At 42.1% G+C, this 25282-nt stretch overlaps 1 protein-coding gene across 3 annotated transcripts in view; it reads left to right on the forward strand.

The window, feature by feature from the left end:
• The window catches only part of PACSIN2 (protein kinase C and casein kinase substrate in neurons 2), a 127355-nt gene extending 103146 nt beyond the window's left edge, over positions 1-24209 (forward strand). For 2 of the 3 annotated variants that reach the window (XM_084617218.1, XM_084617219.1), the window contains exons 6-11: positions 4149-4324; positions 5672-5792; positions 15212-15336; positions 16079-16195; positions 17127-17323; positions 22407-24209. In XM_084617218.1, the coding sequence (XP_084473344.1) occupies positions 4149-4324; positions 5672-5792; positions 15212-15336; positions 16079-16195; positions 17127-17323; positions 22407-22519 (849 nt within the window). In that variant the 3' untranslated portion in view covers positions 22520-24209. The remainder of the gene's footprint in view (positions 1-4148; positions 4325-5671; positions 5793-15211; positions 15337-16078; positions 16196-17126; positions 17324-22406) is intronic. The other variant, XM_084617220.1, reaches the window with a different exon arrangement.
• The last annotated feature ends 1073 nt before the right edge of the window (positions 24210-25282 follow it).

A 25282-nucleotide genomic window follows, 5' to 3' on the forward strand; every position in this document is an offset into this window, starting at 1 on the left:
TGAAATTGCACAACTACAAACTATGGTATGTAATCTATCACTTAAATCAGCGTCTGCACCACATGACTGGAGGATAGTTAATATGATACTAATTTTTTAAAAAGGACTCCAGAGGCAATCCTGTCAATTACAGGCCAGTAAGCCTAACTTCAGTACCAACTAAATTGGTTGAAACTATACTAAAGAACAGAATTATCAGCTACATAGATGAACACTATTTGTTGGGAAAGAGTGAACGTGGTTTTTGTAAAGGGAAATCATGCCTCATTAATCTATTAGAATTCTTTGAGGGGGGTCAATAAACATTTGGACAAGGGTGATCCAGTGGATATAGTATACTTGAACTTCAGAAAACCAAACTTAAGCAAAGTAAGCTGTCCTAGGATAAGAGGTAAGGTCCTCTCATGGATCAGTAACTGGTTAAAAGACAAGAAACAAAAGATAGGGATAAGTGATCAGTTTTCAGAATAGTGAGAGGTAAATATTTGTGTCCTGCAGGAATCTGTACTTGAACCAGTGCTGTTCAACATACTCAGAATCATAAATGATCTGGGAAAAGGGGTAAATAATGAGGTGGCAACATTTGCAAATGATAGAAAGTTACTCAAGACAGTTGAATCCAAAGCAGACTGCTAAGAGTTACAAAAAGATCTCACAAAAATGGGTGACTGGGCAACAAAGTAGCAGGTGAAATTCAGTGTTGATAAATGCAAAGTAATGCACATTAGAAAACATACTCCCAACTATACATACAAAATGATGGGATCTAAATTAGCTGGTATCACTCACAAAAGAGATCTTGGAGTCATGGTGAATAATTATCTGCAAACATCTGCTCAGTGTGCAGTGGCAGTCAAAGCTAACCAAATGTTAGGAAACATTTGAGAGAAAATATCGTAATGCCACTGTATAAATCCACGCTTTGAATACTGCTTGCTGTTCCAGTCTCCCATCACAAAAAAGATATTTTAGAATTAGAAAAGGTACAGAAAAGGGCAACAAAAATGATTAAGGGTATGGAACAGCATCCATATGAGGAGAGATTAAAAACACGAGCTGTTCAGCCTTAAAAAGAGACGACTAAGGGGGATATAACAGAGGTCTATAAAATCATGAAGGGTGTAGAGAAAGTGAATAGGGAAGTGCTATACACCCTTCACATAACACAAGAGCCAGGGGTCAGCTTTAAACAAAAGGAAGTACGTCTTCACACAACGCACAGTCAACCTGTGGAACTTGTTGCCGGGGATGTTGTGAAAGCCAAAATTACAACTGGGTTCAAAAAAGAATTAGATAAATTCATGGAGGATAGGTCCATCAATGGCTATTAGCCAAGATGGTCAGGGATGCAACCCCGTGCTTTGCGTGTCCCTTACCTCTGACTGCCAGGAGCTGGGACTGGAGAGTGGGATGGATCACTCAATAATTGCCCTGTTCTGCTCATTCCCACTGAAGCACCTGGCATTGGCCACTGTCGGAAGACTGGCTACTGGGCTAGATGGACCATTGGTCTGACCCATTATGTCCATTTTTATGTTCATTCACTTTTTTCACTCTTACAAGCCCTACTGGTCTGAGAGGGAATCCAGGATTCTCCTTTATAAACACAGACCCTGGAATCCTTGTGGGGGGACGTTCACCCTAATATCTGCCCTCATGGCTTGCAGCCTCTTACACGTATAATATGCAGTCTTGCCCTACTTGGGCCCTTAGGGTATGCAGTCAGTTAGGAAGTCTCACTCTAGTGCCTTCTCTAGAGTAAGAGCTCCCTCTCCTACAAGATATCATAGGTCAACTCAAGAGGGACATTTGGTAGAGCTTCACAGCCTGCACCATTAAGAACAGGACAGTGAGCATGAACACCTGCAGGAAATGGAAGAGTAACTGATTTCGAGCAGCGGTATCTTTTTTCCTTACCAGACGAGAAAGATGGTGCCTTCCACTTAGAGCCATCCAGATTAATTTAAAATCTGCCAAACTCACCGAGCGCACCTTCATGCTTAAGACCTCCAAACTTCCCAAGAAGCTTACCTCCAAGTAAACGTTAGAACTCAGTCATTAGCCTAGCGTGCACAACGTTTCTAGCTGTGCTATGTGAATCAGCTACTGAAATAATGACTGACAACATGACAGCAATGTTTTGTCAATATAAAAGGAGTGGCATGGTCATCTCCCCCTTCCTCTGCCAAGAAGCAATTAGTCTCGAACAGGCATATTCCATGCTAAATCGCACCAGTGGCTCTAGCAGGCTTACAGAACATCCTGGTGAACCAGCTCAGCAGGCAGTTTTCAGATGACCTTGAGTAGAGGACTTGATCCTGCAAAGCATCTTCCATAGGATATATAAAAATAGATCTTTTTTACTACAGACTAGGACAAGAAATGCCACATATTCTGGTTAAAGGGGGGCTGGCTCCATGTTGGATTTTCTCTTTATCCCATGGGCACTGGAGATCATGTTCACCTACCCACCAATCACATTAATACCAAGGGTCTGAGGAAACTCAAGCAACTTTCAACAGTAATGATCATTCTAGTCCCAGGTTGGCCCAAACAGTTATGTTCTTTAACCTAATGAACTTGTCAGCACAGTCCGTGATCACAGTACCTGTTCTACCTGACATCAATTCTCAAAACGAAGGTCAGATGCAACCCAGACAAAGTATCTTTACCTCTGATAGTGTAGATGCTGGCTGGCTAACTACCATTGAAAGAAGTTGTTCAGCTGAAATCCAGAACATCTCGGTGCATAGCAAAAACCACTCTACTAGATTGATCTAAATGGAAAATATCTTCCTTTGGAAGCTCTAATTTCTGCTATTCAGGACTGTCTTCTATTCGTAAAGCGTTCAGGACTATCCATTGGCTCTGTAAGGGTACGTTTGGTAGCAATAGCAGCACATCACTTCCTGTTTCAGGGGTTGCATGCTATTTTCTCACCATATAGTGAATAGATTCCTCAAGAGCTTCATTCATGTATTTCCCAGTTCAGGAATCCCCTCCTTCCTGGGACCTCAACATGGTATTAGATGGTTTAATGGGACCATCTTTGAGCCCTAGCAACCTGCTCTTTATACCATCTATCCATAAAGAGTGTCTCTTCAGTTGCTGTAACATTAGCTTGGAGGATAGAAGAAATTCCACATGGCTGGTCGACCTCACACGATGTTTCACAAAGACAAAGTAATTTAGGCCACACTCTAAGTTTTTGCCAGAATTTTCTTTCTTTGTACTTAAATCAACAGATTCTGCCAGTTTTCTTCCCCAAACCCCACAAACTAAGGGAAAGCTGAGCTGCACAGCCTTGATGTGGCTAGGGCTCTTTTATATTACCTGGACAGAACAAGACCCTTCAGGAGCTTCCTTGGGCTGTTTTATACCATTTGTAGATAGGGTTAAAGGTCAGGAAACATACCCATTTAGACAGTCTTTGCGTGGATCTGTATTAAATCCTATTATGATATAGTTAAATTAGATCCATCCTTGCATGGATTCCATGACTCACCCTCCATTCCTGCTATGGAGTCCTATACCATCTGGATTCTGTATTAGTGAAGGAATTGAGAGATGGTTGGGCCTGCCTTTTGTGTCCTTGGGTGGTGGCATGCAAGAGCATCCAGAGTACAGCCACAGCCCCAACAGACGCTGCTAGCCAAAATAATCTGATTTTGTGTGCATTGGGCATATGTGTAGCAGAAGTGGAAACCACATGGACAGCACTTTTTGAATCATAGTTACTGTAAGGTAACTGCTCTTTCTTGGCTGTCTCCTGATCTTATCACCAAGTGATCTGAATGCATCTGCTTTACAGATGTCTCTGGAACTCCTACATATGGTACTTAAAATGCTTAAAGAAAATGGAATCTAGATAGCCCTAGGTGATTCATATTCTCATTAGCTCAATTGCTTTCAATACTTTTACAAGATTTCATTACCTTGCAAATGAAAATTGCCCCCTCTTATGGCAGTCTGAGCTGTTGCGTAACACATGACCTAGAACAAATTAACTTTACTAAGATAAATAAAGCAGATGTTCCTATTATAGTCTCGATATTGATTGTTACAGTATTGACCAGTTCACCATTCTGTGAACCTTTGTTATAGGCAATTAGTAACAACAAGAACAACTTGCACTGCATCTTTTTCAGACAAAAGAAAAGTATGAAAAATCACTGAAAGACCTGGATTATGTTACACCTCAGTATATGGAAAATATGGAGCAGGTATTTGAACAATGTCAGCAGTTTGAGGAAAAACGTCTGCGTTTCTTCCGGGAAGTGTTACTAGAAGTTCAGAAACACCTTGACTTATCTAATGATGTGAGGTAAATTTAAAAGACTTAAAACATTTCTTGCTAAAATTGCTTTAATGTGGCCATTAAATATTGTGCATCCAGTAAACTAGAGTTTACAATAGTCTTTCTAAAGTATGTGTCTTTTATATGGCATTAAATTTAAAGATTCTAATAATGCAATGTTAAGCCATTTCCATTCTTTAATTTATTACTTTTGTCCAGGATCAGATGTTGGGAAGACGATGCTAATCTGGTAGCCTGCTTTAAAATTTAGTGATTTGAGATTTTATTGTTCCACTCTTAATTAAGGTTTTCAGAAGTGAACGCTTGCCAATTATTAAAAGGAAATCCTCTTTAGTATTTAATTTAGAATTTAGATTTTAGAGTTTAGAATATAAAAATGGCAGAATAGAAAGTTAAATATGCTTTTAGTGGCTTGAAATAACACTTGGTTCTTGACAGGCTAAACAAGAATTCATTAATCTCAGACTACACAGATATAACTGCATAAACATGTCTGAAACTAATTGTTAAAGGGACAAGACTGAAGTAGTACTGGAGATATTGAAACAATTTTCCATTTGAAATGGATTCAAATGTGAGGTAACTGTTTTAAAGAGAGTCCACCATTATTTGGGATCTTGCCCATATCTTTGTTCTGAAAGCTATTTTTACACTTCATCTATTTCTCTTTTCTTGCACAGATTACTCTAATTGCTGACAACATTGCCAAGAAATATATATTGTATGGAAACATAATGGCCAATTATTGGGTTAATTCTTTGTATTAAAAATTCATATCCCTATTGACTATACTTCAGATTTCTGGCATTTCAGGTTTTTCTAGTTTAGCTTAATTTTCCTAGTAAATATGTTTATGAACATAATTTACATTAGAATTAATTAATTCTACACTAAAACTATAATAAAAACAGTCTCCAGTCTAGACTAGGCAAGCTGGATGAAAATCTGCATAACTGGGTTTTTAGGTAATATTATAAATGAGTTCATACAAAAACAGGTAAACATTTATCACTTATAATTTGCGATCACTGATTAATGGCTACACAGAGTGTGGTACATAAAATGACTTAAATAAAACAAACACAACCTTGAGAGTTATCAAAAACTCAATATCTGGGCTATATAGCTTTTCTTTTTATTTTGCCATTATTGCTAAGTTTTGCACAAGAATTTCATACAGATGTATTTGTCCTCATGTAAATCATGGTGTTCTGGCTCATGTAAATCTTGGCTCATGGTGTTTTGGCTCATGTAAATCATGGTAAAAGTATACATTTTTCTATTCTGATTAGTGGGTTTATCAGATTTCTAGCAAACATATATGTTAAATGAGAAAACAAATTTGTCTTCTAGTTACAAAAATATCTATCGTGAATTGGAGCAAAATATCAAAACCGCAGATGCTATTGAAGATCTGAGGTGGTTTAGAGCTAATCATGGTCCAGGGATGTCAATGAATTGGCCTCAATTTGAGGTAAGAATTTACCCCTTTTAAAAACCTGTTTTTTTGATACTTGACTTTTTTCCTTCTTTTCCTTAATGGAACAGTAATTTTTTGTTTAAAAAGCTGAATATTCCTTGCCTCCCTATTTTTCTCAATTTTTTAATAGTTTTTGATCACTGAATCTAACACTTGTAAAAAGCTCTGATAGTTAAAATCATTCATATGTCACTTTTGTGGGTGAGTTTGTTGTGAACTATGCTTTTGCTGGCACAACTGTCTCTCGCTTCCAGATAAAACATCCTGCATACTCTGTGCTATGACTTGGACTTTAACTCCTATCCTGTTAATATCAACAAGCAGCTAAATGAAGTACAGAAAGCAAGGGCTTTGCTGTAAGAAAACATAATAACTAAACCACTTGTAAATTGATCCTATTGAAGACTTGAGTGTTTAAAAATCCATGTAAAAGTCAAGAATTATTTTTACTTAACTTGTTTTCAACACCTATACAGAAAGCAGTAGTAAGTTTCACTATAAACTGTAATTGCTACTAGATAGCATTAAGAGCATCCTGAAGACAAGTTTCTATGTAACTTACTCCATCTTTCTAGTTATCTGTTTTATATACTGGCAACTAGTTCACGTAACGTATCACAAGGCAGGAATCTGGACTGGATGTTGGCCATATAAACTTGTTTTGTAGTGGCTGTTAACATATCTTCCCCCAAATAAAATGGGTGCTAAAAGTATACTTAATTGGAAGGAGCAGAACTTTTTAAAGAGTTTCAGCTAATTTGGGGGCACCAAGTTGATGGAATTAAAATGTCACTTTCCTCAGTAAGGGAACATTGGAGACTACATGCTTGAGATCACTGCCTGGGAAAATACATTTTAGCACTATTAATGTGTTGTGGTGATTTCTTTTTTGTTTTGTTTTTAAATATCTTGTGGGTGAGGGGGCGGTTTCCACATGGATGAAATGCTGGTATCAGGATACTAGTGGACTGAGGGTGGGAAAGCTCAAATTTAAGATAAAAATATTATGCTGTTGGGTTTCTTGGTGTGACGTTTTGAATGACATGACTACAGTTGCTTTTTATGCATGTGCTGTGCCAGATCTTTTGATATATAAGATGCAGATACAAATATAATGTAAGTTATTATTTTTCTAATAGAATAATATAATTTTTTCTTTACATGCAACAAGGATGAAGTAAGTAAAAAATTTTATGGTCATATTTATAAATGTTGTTGTCATACACATTAAGTATGATTAAAGCAATGGTCCTTGTTAAGTTATGGTACTGTAAACTTCCAATTTATATCTATACAAAGTTGTTCAAAGAACTTGTTCTCTATTGAAAACAAATTGATGTCTGCTTGTTAAGACTGATAGAGCTTACTAATTGTGTAAGCCAGGGGTAGTCAATTATATTTTGTCAAGTGTCAAATTTCTTGGTCAAAATTCAGCTCCCCTTCCCATACCCCCCGTTTGCCCCCCCCCCAACTCCCCGATCACTCGTTGGCTCCCCACCCAAAGAGTAGGGTGACCATATTTCCCTAAACTGAAAACGGGACACATGGGGGTGGCCTGCACCACCTGGTGTTGCTGCTCCCCCCCCCCCCAATATTCCTCTGTGCCCCCAATTGAGCCAAGTAGCAGAAATGGGGGCGGGGGGAAGAGGAATGGGTATGGGCTGGGATCTGGGCAACAAAGCATGGTGTGAGTGTGTGTGAGTTCTTTTGAGCTCAGAACCAGGAGGTGAAGCTATTGGACTACGATCCAGCTAGTAATGCGATGCTGTTTTGTGGGCTGGGTTAGCAGAGACACAGGAAGGAGGCATTGGGAAGTGGGAGGGATCAAGGAGACTCCAGATACCAGCCCTAGAGAGATAGTAGGAGGCTGGGATGTGGCAGAAATGGGGAAGGAAAGAGGCCAGTTGGGGTTGGAGAGGGACTGGCGAGGGCTCTTGGGACTGGCCTCGAAGGATGGTGGGTGGGGAAGACACGAGGCCAGGGTGGGAGACTCTGGAGTCCAGTTGGGAGCAGGAGGCATCGGGGGGAGAGAGTCGGTCCCCAGAATGAGGGGTTGGGTGCAATTGGGACAGGGTGGGGGTATTGGTCCCTGGAGTGAGGGGCTGGGGGCAATCGGGGTGGCAGGTCAGTCCCTGGAGCAAGGGGTCTGGGTCGGGGGCAATCTGGGCACAGACTGAGGGGGGTACTCCAGCCCCGGCTCAGCTGCAGCCTCCATTGAAAAGTGTCTGGAGGTCTGGATTTGTCCTCCGGTCTGCCTATTGACTACCCTTGGTGTAATCCAATGGTAATACCAGCATGCAGAGCTTTCAGATTCATTTTTTAAACTTCGCTTCATTTGAATGCCTATTTAAGTTCTTTTCCTTTTTGTACAACAAACCCAACTCTAGCTGCTTCTTCGAGTGCTTGCTCATGTTGATTGCATCGTAGGTGTGCGTGGGCCCACATGCGTGGTCGTCGGAGACTTTTGCCTTAGAGATATTTGTCGGGTCACCTGTGGTGTCCTCTGGAGTGTTGCGCTCATGCCGTGGTATATCAGGCTCCGCTGGCCCTACGCCCTTTCAGTTCCTTCTTACGGCCCGTGGTGGTCAGTCGGAGTGCCTCTGTCCCTTGCTTTGCAAGCTGTCAGCGTTTTTTTCCCCTCATATCTCAGCCTGGTGCTTCCAGCTGTAAATAGTTCAATCATTTGTTAGTTAGTTGTTAAGCAGCTGTTAAGTGTTCAATTAGTGTCCCAGTGGGGACTTTGCCCCAGGCGGGGCATGCCCCGGTCTCCAGGTTTTAAGCCCTGCTAAAGGTGAAGCAAGACAAAGCAACTGTTACCCTCATAGACCCAGCGTGGCCTTGTCATCATTGGTTCGGCATGCTGCTGAGTCTTTTGGCAGCCACCTCACTGCAGCTGCCTCTTCAGCCGGATCTGCTGTCCCAGAACCACGGCAATGTGCTGAATCCAAACCTGGCGATGCTGCACTTGACAGATTGGCTACTGCGTGGCTAAGTATGGACAAACGGTAGTGCTCTGCTGGTGTCGAACAGGTCCTGCTGGGCAGCAGGAAACCCTCCACCATGGCTACCTACATGGCGAAGTGGAAGCAGGTCACATGTTGGGCCTCTGATCGACACATTCGTGCTGAAGAGGCCCTGCTGCAGGAGATCCTGGACTATGTGCTGCACTTTAAGATCCAGGACCTGTCGCTATCTTTGGTCAGGGTACACCTGGCGGCCATTTTGGTGTTCCACCCTCTATTTCAAGACAGGTCGGTCTTCGCCCATCCCATGATGGCGCGGTTCCTGAAAGATCTGGAGCACCTGGACCCGGTTGCCCCTTGGGACCTGAATCTTGTTCTGTCAAGGCTCATGCGTCCCCCTCTTCAAACCTTTGGTTTCCTGCTCTCTCCTGCTTCCCTCCTGGAAGGTTGTCATCTTGGTTGCTATAACTTCGACCTACAGCATGTCCGAGATCAGGGCGCTCGCATCAGAGCCGCCTTATACGTTCTATATATATATATATATATGTTCTATAAGGACAAGGGCCAGCTGCATCTGCACCCAGCTTTTCTGCCCAAGGTCATTTCCCAGTTTCATACTGGTCAAGACCTATACTTGCCGGTACTTGGTCCAAAGCCTCATGCGACGGATGAGGAACACAGGCTGCGCATCCTGGACGTCAGATGGGTGCTGGTTTTCTACATAGATAGAACCAAGCTGTTCCATAGGTCAACATAATTGTTTGTTGCTGTTGCAGACAGGATGAGGTGTTGCCCAGTGTCTGTCCAGAGAATCTCATCTTGGATCACAGCCTGCATCCACTACTGTTACGAGCTGGTGAAGGTGCCCCCGCTGGCAATCATGAGGGCTCACTCGTCTAAGGCACAGGTGTAATCGGCAGCCTTCCTTGCTCAGGTGCCTATCCAATAAATTTGTCATGCCGCAACCTGGTCGTCCGTCCGCACATTCTCATCTAATTATACGCTGACCCAGCAAGCTCAAGATGATGATGGCTTTGGCAGAGCAATGCTCCAATATGCAAGACTGTGAACTCTGAGCCGACCTCAGAGGATTCTGTTTGTGAGTCACCCACAATGGAATTGACATGAGCAAGCACTCGAAGAAGAAACAATGGCTACTCACCTTTATGTAACTGTTCTTCGAGATGTGTTGCTCACATCCATTTCATTACCCATCCTCCTGCCCCTCTGCCGGAGTCCTCTCAGAGGGAACTGAGAGGGCATAGGGCCAGCGGCCAGGAGGATATAGCGCAGCACTCCAGAGGGTGCCACAGCTGGCCCTACTGATACTGCTAAGGCAAAAGTCTCTGACTGCGCACGTGGGCACGCACACACCTACAATGGAATGGACAGGAGCAACATATCTTTAAGAACAACAGTTACGAAAAGGTGGATAACAGTTTTATTTTACCCTTAAGTGTGGGAGATGTAGAAGAAACCATAGAATACCATGTGAATTCAAGATTTTCCCCTAGTCTGTCCATTTTGTCCTTTGTATTGCTGCAGTGTTGTCACTTAATTCCTGCTTTGAATTAACATTCAATTCAGGATTGACTTTGCAGACTTTGCAGTTCAACTCTTCACTAATGCCTGCCTGTCTACCTACTCATATGCCTTTAAACGCTCCAAAATATCGAGACAGAGATACTTAAACCATGAAAATCATGGAGTTCCATGATCAAACTTCAGTCTTACTGATTTTTTTTTCTAGCTATTGTGATAGATCCAGGCCAGTTGGGTACAACAGAGTAATAGAAGGCAGATATACTGGCCACTGGATAAGCAGTTTTCTGTTCCCTGACTGACCAGAGCAGGGGCTGCTCCAGACTAGGGTTGACACATGACTCCAATTAACCTGCAGAGAGTCAGGTGAGGCCATTAAGCTAATGTGAACACCTGACTCTAAGGCCCCTCTGATACTATAAAAGGGCTCACTCCAGTCAGGCCGAGGAGAGCCAGAGGAGAGGAAGTGTGGCTGAAGGGCTGGGTAATGAACACACCCTCAAGCCACTGGAAAGAGAGCCCTAAGGTAAGGGTGAAGATGGTGTTGAGAGAGAAGTGGGAGAGCTGTGTGGAAGTGGCCCAGGGAAATGTAGCACCTCTGGCCGTGAAAGGTCGGCTGCTAACAGCTGCTGCCATTAGGGTCCCTGGTTCAGAACCCGGAGTAGAGGGTGGGCCCAGGTTCCCCCCAGCCCGCCACTACAGAAACACCTCCTGGGATGGGAAGACAGGCCCCTGTCAGGACAGGGGACTAAACTGTTTTGGACTAAGCCTGTAGGGACAACAGAGACTGTGGGAGTTCTCTCACCAACCTCCTTGCTGGCTTATGATGAAAAGGGCTCAGTAGACTGTAACCCTAGCCCTAGAGAAAGAAGGGCCATGAGGAGGGTCGCAGTGAGCCTCTGAGGCTAGCATAAACTGCCTGGAAATGCAGGATCCACAGGGACAAGGTTGGAGCTCTGCCACAATATAAAATAATGGGTTTTAGCAGCAATAGCTCAAATATATTAAATTAGGGAGTTGTACCTTAAGGACTTAAAGTGAAATGCAAAATCACCACATTTCATGCAATAGGTCACTTCTGAGATAGTTTACTTGTTTAACAAGTTGACTTTCCCACAGATCATTCTTGACATGCTGCTTATCTTTTAAACTGAAATCCTGAAAGCTATATACATTACCAGTGCCTGGCTGTTCTGTAGCAGTGGAAGAGCACTCTGTGTACTACCTGTAGTGTCTGTTTTTGTGGTTTCTCCCTTAATTTTAGACTACTGGCAGGTGGATACAGTCATCATGGGAAAGTTTGGCATTTTTAGAGGCAGAGAGATAGAATGTAAAGCTTCAGTTGGCACAAAAGTTAAACCAGCATATTGCTTCTGACATTGCCAATGGTTCACTTTACTCTTAATTTCCTTGCTGATATCCAGGGCAAAGCTTTAATCTTTATGCTATTTGTGCAGAACAGCTGTATTGATTCACATAAGCAATGGATCCTTCAATGACTGTTTCCTTGCAGACCCATAAGCTTGACCATAAGAGAATTTTGGTGCTCTCACTTTTTAGAGAGAGAATTTAAAAAGGTATTCTGCTGCCACGTTCCTAATCCTTATTTTGTTTATGTATCAAAGGTAAAGGTTTTCCATTGTCTGTTGATGCACTACCATGTTTTGATAGTCACAGTGAATTTCCCTCCCTTCATCGGGGGAGGGGCAAGGAATGTTGGGAGTGGAAGCTCCCTGTGAATGGGGAGAGAGGAAGGGGGAGGTACTGAGGATTAGGGGGATGGTTCCATGCTGGGAAGAAGGATCCTGGGGCAGTTCCTACCTGCTTTCTGGCCCATTCCAGCCCCTCTGGGTTTCATTCTCTGCTCCCCAACCCGATCCTGGGCCTCACAATTGCTGTTTAACCCCTTCTGGGTCCTGCTTCCTGGCCTGATCCAAGTCCCCACCACAGCTGCTCGGGCCTCTCTAGGTCCTGATCTTGGGCCTCATAGCTGTTGCCCCACCCCCTGTGTCCTGCTCTCATCAACCCCTCCAGACGAGTTTATGCAGGGGCAGAAACCTCCACAATATTTCCCTTGTGGGGGCACTACTCCCTTCCCTTCTGCCACCTCTGGGCTTTAACTTTCTTAAAACTAGAAACAGACAAGGTGAGGAAAAAAATTAAACAAAGATTAGGTCTACTGTAAAACTGTAGGCTAAACATATGTCAAAACTAGAGGGTATTGGAAAAGAAGAATATGCATACCAGACTATAACATACTTCTGGGAAATTCTGCGCAACTGTGGCACAGTGGAAAAATGCCCCCTACAGATTCCATTTGCTTCCTTGCAGAGAATGGTTTCTGTGGGGAAGCAAAGAGTAGCTGCATCAGTACTCACTCACCCTTCCCCAGCAGCTCAGACCTGGCTGTTCAGGCAGCGGGTGGGGGGTCTTGGGATGCCCTGGTCACCCAGGGACGTTAGTCCCAGCTGCAGGGGGGTGGGGGGAGGAAGGAGACTGAGCACCCATTCCTCCTTCCCTGCACGGAGCAACTGGGGCTCGGTCAGATCAAGCCCCAGAAACTTCCCTTGGCTGCAGGAAGCTCCGCACCACGGGGCTTGGGGGTGGGGGGGAAGGTTCAGTGGGGGGTTGGGTGCGGATGCACGGAGGTTGGGTGGACAAGGGAGCAGCTTCCTGTTCAGTGACCCCTCCCCTCCACGCACCTGGACCCCTCCCCCCACTGAGCCCCCTCCGTATTAGGAGTCCCCCCACACCCAGACCCCCCACACTGCACCCTGTCGAGTTTCACCCCCTGCATCAGGATTCCACCACACCTGGACACCCACCCCACTGAACCCCAACCAGCTGTACTCTGACACACCCCCCACACACACACACTGATTCTTAACCACCTTCATCTGGACTTCGCTGCACAGTCCCATTCCCCCTGCACCCAGAACCCTGCACCGAGCCTCCGTGCATCCAGGTTCCCCCTTGCACCCGTATCCCCATCGAGCTGTCCGCATCCAGATTGCATCTAGTACTCTTTAGGGAATTCTTTACCAAAAAATTTAAAATTCTGAGAAGTTCTGCATATTTTAATTGTCAAAATAACACAAACACAATAACAATATAATCACACCATTTTCAATTATTTTAGTAATTTATTTCAAAATACTTGTCAGCAAATAATTGAAAATGGTGTGATTATATTGTTATTTTGACAAATAAAATATGCAGAATTTTAAAGTATTGTATGCAGAATATTTAAATTTTTTGTCACAGAATATTTAATTTTTTGGCACAGAATTCCCTCAGGAGTATAGAACAGGGTTAAAAAAAGAACTAGATAAGTTCGTGGAGGTTAGGTCCATCAATGGTTATTAGCCAGGATGGGCAGGGATGGTGTCCCTAGCCTCTGTTCGCCAGAAGCTGGGAATGGGTGATGGGACAGATCACTTGATGATTACCTGCTCTGTTCATTCCCTTTGGAGCACCTGGTATTGGCCGCTGTCAGAAGACAGGATACTGGGCTAGATGGACCTTTGGTCTGACCCAATATGGGCGTTCTTATGTTAGCAGTTTTCTACTGGTCTGTGAACCACTAGTTCTCTGAGGAGAGTTTGCTGGCTCCTCCTTGTTTCCAGCTGTAATATCACATTAAGACAGCTAAAAATATTTTAAATCATTTTTTCCAGTGACTGAATAGGAAGTGAGGTAATCTGAGATTTGTTAAGTGATTAAAGAGCCCCGATACTAACAGTTTTACATAGGATCAATATTTGTATGCAGAACAAAATATGCCAAAAACAACTCAGTGAACAGAAACTATAACTTACTTATATATACTGTGACGGGGCAAGGCCAGATGGCTATAGAAAAGTAGTGGGAGATAGATATATTGACTCCAGGCTAAGCAAATCCCTAGTACCAGGTTAAGTGAAGTGGAAGCTGCTCCAGGTCAATTAAGACACCTGGGGCCAATTAAGAACTTTCCAGAAGGCAGGGAGAATGCTAGGTTGACTGGGACACCTGAAGCCAGTCAGGGGCTGGCTAAAACTAGTTAAAAGGCTCCCAGTTACTCAGGTGGGGGTGCATGTCAGGAGCTGTGGGAGGAAGTTGTGCTGTTAGAGAGGCTGAATAGTACACACCATATCAGGCACAAAGAAGGAGGCCCTGAGGTAAGGGTGAAGTGGAGCTTGAGGAAGTGAGGGCTGCTGTGGGGGAAGTAGCCCAGGGAATTGTACATGTCATGTTTCTAAAAGGTCAGCTACCATAGCTGATACTATTAGGGTCCCTGAGCTGGAGCCCGGAGTAGACGGTGGGCCCGGCCTCTTCCGCGCGCCGCCCCCCCCCCTTTGCCCCCTGATTAATCACTGAGACTGGGAGACAACAGAGACTGTGCAAGGAAGGATAACTTCTCCTCACCTCCCTTGCTGGCTTATGATGAAAATGGCTCAGTAGACTTTGACCCTTGTCTCTAGAGAAAGAAGGGTTACGTGGAGGGTCACAGTGAGCCTCTGAGGCTAGCGAAATCCACCAGGAAACGTGGGACCCACAGAGGCAAGGACAGAGCTTTGTCACAATACCTATCAATTGCACCAACCACCTCTTGCCTGGCCTTAGTTCAAGTGACAGCCTTAGGTTAAAGTTGTTAAATACTGAGTGGCTTTTATAGTGCTGGGCATGGTTTAAGAGGCTGGGAGAAGCATGGGTGTCCTCAGGACTCCAGCAAGGATGCATCCTCTGAGTGGATGGCAAGGGAAAGAAGAGAACCGATCTAAAGATGAAGTTGAAATATTTAAAGTGTTCTGTTCTCGTTGCATACGCAACAGATGAACTGTCTGACTATAACTGAATTTCAACATTAAATATTGTGCTGCTGATTAGCTTAAACTCTTACTAGCTTCTTTTGCATTCATTTTGCAGGAGTGGTCTGCAGATTTCAATCGTACTCTCAGTAAAAGAGAGAAGAAGAAGGCTTCAGATGGAGTGACTCTAACTGGTGTCAACCAGACAGGAGATCAGGCTTTGCAGCATACCAAGCATAGCAGGTAGAATTTTTTTTATGTCCGTGAGAGACAAAGGCTGAAAGAATGGTATCTTGAAGTACATTAGGTGGATACGGGTCAGAAATTTCACTACTCACCTAGGTAAAGGGAATATGGTTCTGTTGTCTCAGAACAGGACTTAGTTGTTTGCAATATTTCTGCGGTTAGGTAACAAACAGAAAAGCCCTTAAACTTCAGCTTTCTGAAAGGGTTGTGCAAGCTCATTGAATACTTTGGTTTTATCTTATTTTTGTGGTGTTCAGCATACCTTTATCTGTCCGTCAGCCTCGAATTGGAAGAAATCAAACTTCAGCTGAAACTGAACTTTCTCTTAGGTGGCTTTTTGTGAATTTAAGTAAAAAAATCTGTTCAGTCAGTTGCAAATGACTATATTAAATAGAAATGTTGTCTGCTTTGACAGCTCATTACTATAATAGTCAAGTTACGCTGAGGGATCTACTGAGCTTTCTGATAAGTCTGATAAGATTTTTAAGTCCTTTGCAAATCCTTCACAGCTTAGAGACAAAAAAGTATTATACTTAAGTGTATAATATTTATATGTAGTGCTTTTGAGGGCCCCTGTACTGTCCTAAGGGACCCAAGCAATGTGCTTGACTGGAGCAGGGTAACTTGACTGGAGAAGGATAACTGCTAGGTAGGTCATTTTTAGTGTGACACTAATTACATATACATTTGAATCCATGAGCAGATAGGGTCACCTTAATGCTTTTTCTCTCCCAAATAGCCATCTTAGTGTCCCGAGTAATACAGTGCAGTCATTACAATCAAGTTACAATCCCTTTGAAGACGAAGATGATACGGGGAGTACTGTCAGTGAAAAGGAGGACAATAAAATCAAAAAGTTGGTGAAAGAACGTTTTTTAAATTGTTTTCACACTTGCTCTTTCTCTATCCAAGGTTTCCAATTTTGGGTTTCTACAAAGGCACCATATTGTGCATGGCAGTTCTTATGAGAAGTCATATAAGCAACATTGTAAACCTAACTTTTCTTTTTCTAACAGAGATTGTGCATGTTGCCTTCATCTCCTCTGGTTTGAAACTATACTGAGGTTATTGGCAGTGGTAACACAATTTACCAGTTGCTTGTTGTTCTATTTAACTGTTCTAAAATATGTGAACGCTGACAGTCTACTGTGAAACTACTGCCTGAGCTTTGCTGCTGTGTGTGCACTCACTGGACAAGTCTACTTTTAAGACTTTCTCTCCACTTAATACTTTCTCAATTACCTGTTTCATTGTACCAGTCCTGGTGTCATATTGTATGAATGTCATGTGCACACTCCACAGTTGCCTTTTCTTTAATTATAAACAAACTACTTGCTCTAAAAGTATTGCTCTAGAACAGTGTTTCTCAACTGGTGCGTTGTGACCCGTGGGAGGTCACAAAAAGCAATTTGGTACTTGAGAGGCACTGAAAATTTTATTACCATCTAAAGCAAAGAAAATCTTGCTTCCCCACAACCTCTGCATACCCTTATCTTTCAAAGTTAAGTTTTTCCTGTCACTCAACAAACAAATATTATGGACTTATCACTTTTTACTTTTTTATAGTAAATATAAGGAAGTTGCAAAATGTTTTGACTTTATTTAAAGTGTCACCAACCTAAACATGTTAAGAAACACTACCCTAGAAATATAAAATTTTGAAACATTGGCTCTAATGTATAAACCATTAAGTTTATACTTAACTAGATAAGACTAGTATTATGGTGCTGATGTATGTAATCTCAGTTAATGTTTTAGAGTAAACTACAATTTTCAATTGCTTTTAGTGTTAGCAGCTCTGAGAAAAACCAAAGCTACCCTACAGAATGGTCTGATGAAGAGTCTAGCAATCCGTTTTCTTCCACTGATGCAAATGGAGACACAAACCCATTTGATGAAGATGCCTCCCCTGCCATGGAGGTGAGAGTACGAGCACTGTATGACTATGAAGGCCAAGAGCATGATGAACTCAGCTTTAAGGCTGGTAAGTTTACTTCATTCACTTAAAATGTTTGTCAGAGGGGAAAACATGAGCAAGTACCAGAAGAATATGGCTTTCTCACCTCTTCTGGGTACCATGAGAACTGGGATTTTTACCAACAAACACTTCAGCTCTAAACGAGTCTCACATTACAGTAGAGGGTTTATCTGAAAATGATCCATCCTCCTGTCTACAAACATCTCTTCATCCTGGAAGTGTTGGCAGTGCCTCTTCATACCTTGCAGGTGCAGGGAGCACTAGCTGCTGGGAAGGAAGCTTTCTGGAAGTGAAGGGGGATATTGTGAAATGAATTATCTCTTCTTCATTGGGGTGGCGGCAGCGGCTGCTGCTGCTACCACCACTTTGTCTCCCCAGAATTGCCAACCCTGGAAGATCAAAAATCACAAGACTTGGTGTGGAAAAAAAAGTATCACAAGATGAGTGTGAATCATGAAGTTTTGGGGGTGGGGGGGTGGGGAAGCTTGCTCTATCTTTTTTTAACAGCTTTAACTGGAAGTACCATTTTTGCCTCCTGCTTCCCCACTGAGCATATTTTTAGGTTAAAAATTTAATATTAAATATGTCCACAGATTAGGAAAGATTTCTTCCCCTTCCCCCTAGTTGGGAAAGACTGTTTTCCCTCATCCTCCTCTGTCACCCTCTATCCCAGCAGTTCTCAAACTATGGGTTATAACCCCAAAGTGCATCTTGACTTTTAATGGGGTCACCAAGGCCGGTACTAGACTTGCTGGAGCCCAGGGCTGAAGCCCAAGCCCAACGGCTTCTTCCCTGGGCAGTGGGGCTCGGACTTTGGGTTCAGCCATCCAGGGCTGAAGCCCTCAGGCTTCGGGTTCAGCCCTCCCTGGGGTTGTGTAGTAATTTTTGTTGTCAGAAGGGGGTCACAGTGCAATGCCGTTTGAGAACCCCTGCTCTATTCTCTGAGGTCATCCCTGGGATATACTCTCTCCAGATCTCTCCGTTGCTTGCTGGGGTACTACTGTCCTCTCCTGAGCCATGAGCCCATCCCAGCAACAAAAGGAAGGTTGGAGAATGTAGCTGAACTTGCAGGGAACTGCAGTGTGGGAGACATGTTCTAGTCCACTTTCACCCCAACATAAATACACACAAATTGCTCACTTGCTTTGGTTAACAGTGCAGCACTTTAAGCAGGTAGGTGCAAGCTGGAGGTGTTGCTGACTCTGGCTGGGGTTCTTTTCTGGTATTTCCTGCAGCTGTGCTAGCCTGGCAAGGTGATTTCTCATTTGTTCAGCACAGGAGTGGAGAGCTTGAAACGCTGTAGGAAGAACCTAAGAGCAGTAGCCTTCGGTGGTAGCAGGCTGAAACTGTATCAGGGCCACTAGTTCAGGCTGTAAAAACCAACAGCTGGTGCTGCATCCAGATCTGCATTTTCACAATCAGCTCAGTCAGAATCTCTGAGATGATAGCTGTTGACTTGTGCGCAGATTCTAAAAAAGATGCAGAATCACAGCTTGCAAAAATGAGATTTGGCCATCTTTGTTCCCCTTCCCTCAGTGTCTGCTTTTTCCCTCAGTGCCTGCTTGTGGCCCTTTATTCATTCTCTGATGGCTCACTTAGGGCATTAGGTTACAAATGGGAATAACAAGATGAAGTTAAAAATTTGGGAAGCTTCTGTTTTTTCTAATTTCAAGTTAATCAAACCTTACTATATTCAACTACAGTGAATACAATGAGTACACAGCTGGGTTGTTCCTGCTCAAATGTGCAGCCATAAAATAGTTAATATTGACACTAACCAGTGGCCCTTAGTTAAACCCCCCTCCACCCCCCAGGGAAACAGGAAGTTTTCAGAGCTGCTGTTTCAAACTGTTTGTCCCCAGATTCAATTAAGGCTGTGTTAAGGCATATTCAAAATAGAAACATTGGACTGGAAAAGACCACCTGGGTTATGGAGTCCAGTCACCTGCTATCACAGGCAACTACATCATATAACCCCACTGATAAACTTATCCAGCTCCATCTTAAAACTAGTTAGGTTGTTGGCCCACACTACTCCTGTTGGGAGGCTGTTCCAGAACTTCACTCCTCTGATGGTTAGGGACTTTCGTCTAATTTTCAGCCTAAATCTATTAATGGCCTGTTTATACCCCTTTGTTCTTGTACTGACATTACCCTTTACCTGAAATACTCAGTCTCCCTTTCTGGCATTTATCTCCTTGATTTATTTATAGAGAGCAGTCATATTTCTTTTTAATCTTTTTTTTTTTTTTTTTTTTGGCTAGGCTAAATAAAACAATCTCTTTTAGTCTAATCTCATAACATGGGTTCTCCATTCCCCTGATCCACCTTGTAGGTCTTCTCTGCACCTGTTCCAATTTGAATTAATCTTTCCTGAACATGGGTGACCAGATGAGGTCCTACTGGTGTCTTGTACAATGGCATTAATACTTGGCCATTCTCTACTGGAAATATCTCACCTGAGACAGCCTAAGATCGTAGATGTCTTTTTCACAGCCACATGACATTGGTGGCTCATAGTCATCCTGCGATCAGCTAATTCACTCAGATTGTCTCTTCTGGAATTTCCAAATGAGCCCCCATCTTACAGCAGGAATTCTTGTTATTAGTCATAAGTGCATGACCTTGCACATCTATATAGACAGTGCCTCCTAAGTTTGTGTCATCAGCGGATTTCTTACCCACACCTACTTTTTGTGCTGAAGTCCTTAATGAAAATACTAAAGGACATCAGTCCCAAGGTCACTCCTGGAAGCACTCCACTAGTAACTTTCCTCCAGCCTGACAGTTCTGCTTTCAGTGCGACCCGTTGTCATCTCTTCTTTAGCCATTGTTTCACCCACTTTACAGTGTTTGTATTAATCCCATTCTTCTCCAGTTTAATTAATAATTTACCATGTTGTTCCATATCAAAAGTTTTACTGAAGTCCAGATTACATCTACTGCATTTCCCTTGTCTAAAAAACTAGATATATTTTGAAAAGTAGATATCCGGTTAGTCTGGCACAATTTACCTTTGGTAAACCAATGTTTCATTTTGTCCCATTTTTCCATTTATCTGTGGTAAAATACACTCTGTGATCACAATAATCAGCTCTCAATATTTTTAAAAAATTGGGGCTACCAAAAGTGAGTAGTGTTCTGGTCTGCTTTAAATCCTGTCCTGATAGGGGAACAGCAGTAACAAGACAGACCAAGCTCCTATTTATTCCTTCCTGGAATCAACAGGAGCCAAAAATTGCTACTCATCCACAGTGGATTGTGGCAACTTCTGCTCTTCTCCTGCTTACCTAGCTGACATGGAGATGTGCTAATCCCTTTGGGACACAGCAGGTAATATGTCAGACAAGTGATAGGTGCTGTATTCCAAGGGATTAGCACAGTAGCCCCTGTCTACAGCAAAATGAAGCTATGTTTATGTACTAGGATGTAGAGGTTACCTTGGAGTCAGGTATTCTGGGGGTTCTATTCCTAGCTGTGTGACTTTGGTTAAACTATTTAGCCCTGCTGTTCTCAGTAGAAAATAATCCTTAAAATGTGGATAGTACTTACCTACATTAAAGGAGACATGCAACCTGTTTGTAGACATTTAAATATGCATATAGGAAAGATGCTTAAATAAGTGCATATTAGACACAACCCATGTTATAGTTTAGTATATCGTTTACATCAGTCCCAGGTTTACACTTGGAAGGGGCCCATTACGGACCTATCTAATCCATCCACTCTCCCAGGGCAGTTAGGTGCCCAGGCCTTGCTGTATGAGAGGCTCCCAGGCAATAGGTCCCGCTTGCCTGTAGAGGGCTCACTGCCCAGCGGCCAGGCTCTGCCATGAGGTCTGGGCAGTGCTGCTGGCTGTAGGGCTGGTGGGCACAGACAGGCTTTTGGGAGTCACGTCCCAGGGCTCTGCCCTGTTTCCCAGTGTGGCTGTGGCTCTGGCTCTGAGGGGTCTCTGCTGTCCACCGCCTGCGGGGCCCCACCTGCCTCTCCAGGGCCAAGCCGCATGCGACTGGTGCAGAGGCCGAGCCAGTCTCGGCCAATGGGGGGGCAGTGCAGGGGGCTTGGCTGGGCCTTTCCAGGCAAGTGGGTCCTGAAGGAGCCCGGCCCAGGCAGGACCCACTTCCCCTCCGTCCTTGGCTGATCACACTGCTCCTGAGGAACCAGAGTGATCCCCACCCCAGGACTGGCCCCAGCTGCGCTGCTGGCTCGGTCTGGTGGACGTGGTCACCTCCCAGCGGGACCTGTGAGTGTAGCGGAGGGGTATAGAATGGCTACCATAAGGAATTATAGGTTTTGTGCAACAGTCTTAGAATGCGTGAGACTTTTGTTATACTGAGCATTTGAAATAGAAGTTTCTTGAGATGTCTCAACTTCCAACTGTAAAGCTGGGACCACAACACCAGAAATTAAATCCTAATGTCCATTATGTTTAAAGGGGGAGGTAAAAAATACTATTGTAGGGTGGGAGATATTTATTTTTTTTCACAATATATCCAGTAGGTATACCAGTAACCTACTAGTATATTTTAGAGAGAACATGTCTTGGCGCACATTACTAAATCCCTGCTGTATAGCTTTTTGCTACATGCCTTTGTAGCTATTTTTTATATATAGGGGAAAACTGTGTACATTAAATGGCTGTAAATCTCCTTAGTGTAAAAAAAACGTCATTTTTTGACTTGGTAGAGGCAGTTATGCTTCCCAAAATTAACCTTTTCTATCCACACTCTCTAGAAAGGTAGGGAGTTAATACTAATTTATGTAATTCTTAAAATTTTATTTTCATTTTGGTTAAGCAAAGTGTTAACTTTTTGAAATGTCAGCATTATAATACTTCACTTCTATAAAACTCCTATCATCCAAGTATCTTAAAGTGCTTACTGGATGCCTTCATATCATATGTGAATGTTTATAAAAATGGGATATTTTTTGCTAAAATCAAAGTGATGGTAAAGAGTAGAGTTAGGAAGCATTTATGGTGGGGGTGGGTAAGGAAGAAGGGTAGGTATCAAGGATAGAGTTTATATTACGTTATTTTCTGTTACTACCAAAGTGGTGATGGTTGTTGGACATTAAATTTATTTTGCAGGGGATGAGCTAACTAAAACAGAGGATGAAGATGAGCAAGGTTGGTGCAAAGGACGTCTGGATAATGGACAAGTTGGCTTATACCCTGCAAACTATGTAGAAGCAATCCAGTGACAAAGGATTAAGTGATTCTGGAAGTATTATAATAACTTCGTAAGCCAGTACAGAACACGTTGCTCACAATGAGGGAAATTGAATGATGTATAGAATGTATATATTTCTTTTAATGCAAAGGAATGATGGATTGATACTGACTTTGTGGTGATTTAGAGACAAAAGCTAGAATTGGCAATTTGAAAACAAAATTGCAATTTGTACACAATGGAAAACAAAAGGGTCAGGTTGAAATATATAGTACAAGAAGGAAATTCCTCGTTAGCTTCTTTCCTATCTAATCTGTATTACCATGGTTTTTGCATTTTCTATTCCGGTGCCCTAATCCACAGTGTATGGGGTTTATCCTAATTTTCATTTAATCAATTATTTTAAGTGACCTTCAGTAATTTTCAACTTGAATTTTGAAGACTGTTGTCATTGATTTTCTGTTTGTTCTTAGCAATGTCTGAAAGATGCAGTATTTTTTTATTTAAATCCTGTGTAGGTAAGCACCTTTTTTTTTATGCTTGGATTTTTCAATTAATACTTAAATTATGACAGATTGATTCACCAGTCAAGTGAATGAGAACTTTCCATGTTGTAATGTTAATCTTTCCATGCTGTCATCATGGATTAAAGTTGTACAAACAAGTATTGTATTTAATAAATGTCTGTTACAGAAGATTGTTTTGTAGCAGCTATATCTGCATATATTATGGTTGGGTTTCTATTGTGAATGCTATTTATGCATTTTGACGTTTAAATGTGAGTTTCCCAAATAGATCGTAAATCGCATTCAAAAAGCAAAAATAACAGAATATTTAAAACTATTTCAGTCATCATCTTGCTGAGAAATGTACCCTTCTGTAAATTATTAATGATTTTATCAGTGATTTGGAAGGTTAAACATGTATGAAGACTAATTTTCAAGCAAAGGAGACTGTAAAATAGACTAAATTGCTTTTTATTAAGAGGCTCTTTATGTTGTGTATATGTATATATACTTTGATATTCAAAAAAAATTTAAAGAGCATGTCTACTGTTAATTTTGCGAGCCTTCTGACTGTTGATTAGATTTAGACTCTGCTTGAAAACTTAAATTATAGGCATATTTAAGTCTGCATTGTTATTCCCTATTAGTTGTGCTGTATCATAGAGCAAGTATTCTGTGATTCAGATTCTCAGAAATATAGTAAATACAACAGTATACTCTAAATCTGTATTGGTTGGCAAATTGTGGCTCCAAATATAAATTAGCTTTAGTAGTCCCTATGTGGATTATTGTAGCAGAACACTGTAAAGTCTTCTACATCTTGTTTGCAGCTACAGCTCGGTTATAATAGTGTCAAGTAGTATATATTTGTGACATTTAAAAAATGGGTTATACATGTTCTAGCAGATTTTTGTCTTTAAAAATCATCTAAAACTTATCAGGTGAGTCAAAATGCTATGTTAGGAAGCTACACTGTAATCAAATTAAGAAAACTATTTTCATGTAATTAAAACACTTTAGGTGTTCTTCAGCTATACTGTTTGCTTTTTGAGATCATAGAGATATATTTAGTCAACATTTCTAATGAGTTGAAATGTACAGGCTTAGGAGGTGGATGTATGTATGTTTGTCATTAAAAATATACCAGCATAATTGCTCATTCACAATATAAAGACTTAACAAAAACTGTCAAGAATTTGGGGTCTTGGTCTCTGTATTCAAAACTATTTTAGAAAATTAATAAAATCTGTTAATCTCTTAAATATACACAATGAACCTCTTACTTCCTAGTGGAAAATGAAAATTTAGCTGTGAAGCAAATAGTCTATGCATTTCACTGCAATTTGAGATGAATAACCAAAATTGTGTTGAGTCTACGAAATCCATAAACTAGTGCATGATATGAACAGAAGCCTGTCCCCTTGGTAAAGAAGGAAGCCTGGCACCAAATTTAGACTGTATTGGCAAAAGCTTGTAATGAAACATATTTGTAGAAGAAGGGGAGAGGGTGAATTATTGCTTCAGTCTTTTTACATCTGTCTACAGCCCCAGCACTCACGTGCACACCCCTTTTGGGAGATAAACCCAAAACAATACTGTCTTGCTCTGTATAGAAAAATCTGCATACCGCAAGCTCATAAAAATCCGCCTTCTTCCTCAATGTGAAGAGAGATGTGCACAACTTCTTGCCCCCGCTCCCCCCAGTTGGAAGTTACATAAACTGGGTTTAATAAACAAAATAAGTTTATTCACTACAAAAGGTAGATTTCAAGTGGTTAAACAAAGCAGATTACGTGAGTAAATAAACAAAACATGCAAACTAAGCTTGACATTCTAGATCGGTAGGATACAAATTAGCAAATTCTCACCCTGCATGATAAACAGGCTGGCAGATTCTTAAGGCATAAGTTGCCTTGGCTTTCCCAGGTTTTCATACACAGGCTGAAGTTTTTAGCTTGGGACCATCACTTCTCACAGTTCAGTCTTTGTTCCTCATGTGTTTTCAGGTGTGGTATTGTCATTGTCCCTCTTTTATATCTTCCCCCCACTTGCTGGAAAGCTTTTTTGCTGTGACCTGGGTCAAACATTTCCCATTGTATAGAGCTATCTGGCCTATGTCAAACAGTTTCCATTGTGTAGAGTTATCTCTGAGAGGTTTCTATTGCACACAGTTTCTGGGGTAATCCTTGTGTACATTTTTTCAATAAGCCACTAACATTGTTTGGCCTCATCCAGCGTAGCACATTTGAAATACAGAGATATGGTCAATATTCTCAGCTTCAGATACA

Source organism: Lepidochelys olivacea (assembly GCF_965140295.1).
Source record: "Lepidochelys olivacea isolate rLepOli2 genome assembly, chromosome: 1".
NCBI classification, from domain to species: Eukaryota; Metazoa; Chordata; order Testudines; family Cheloniidae; genus Lepidochelys; species Lepidochelys olivacea.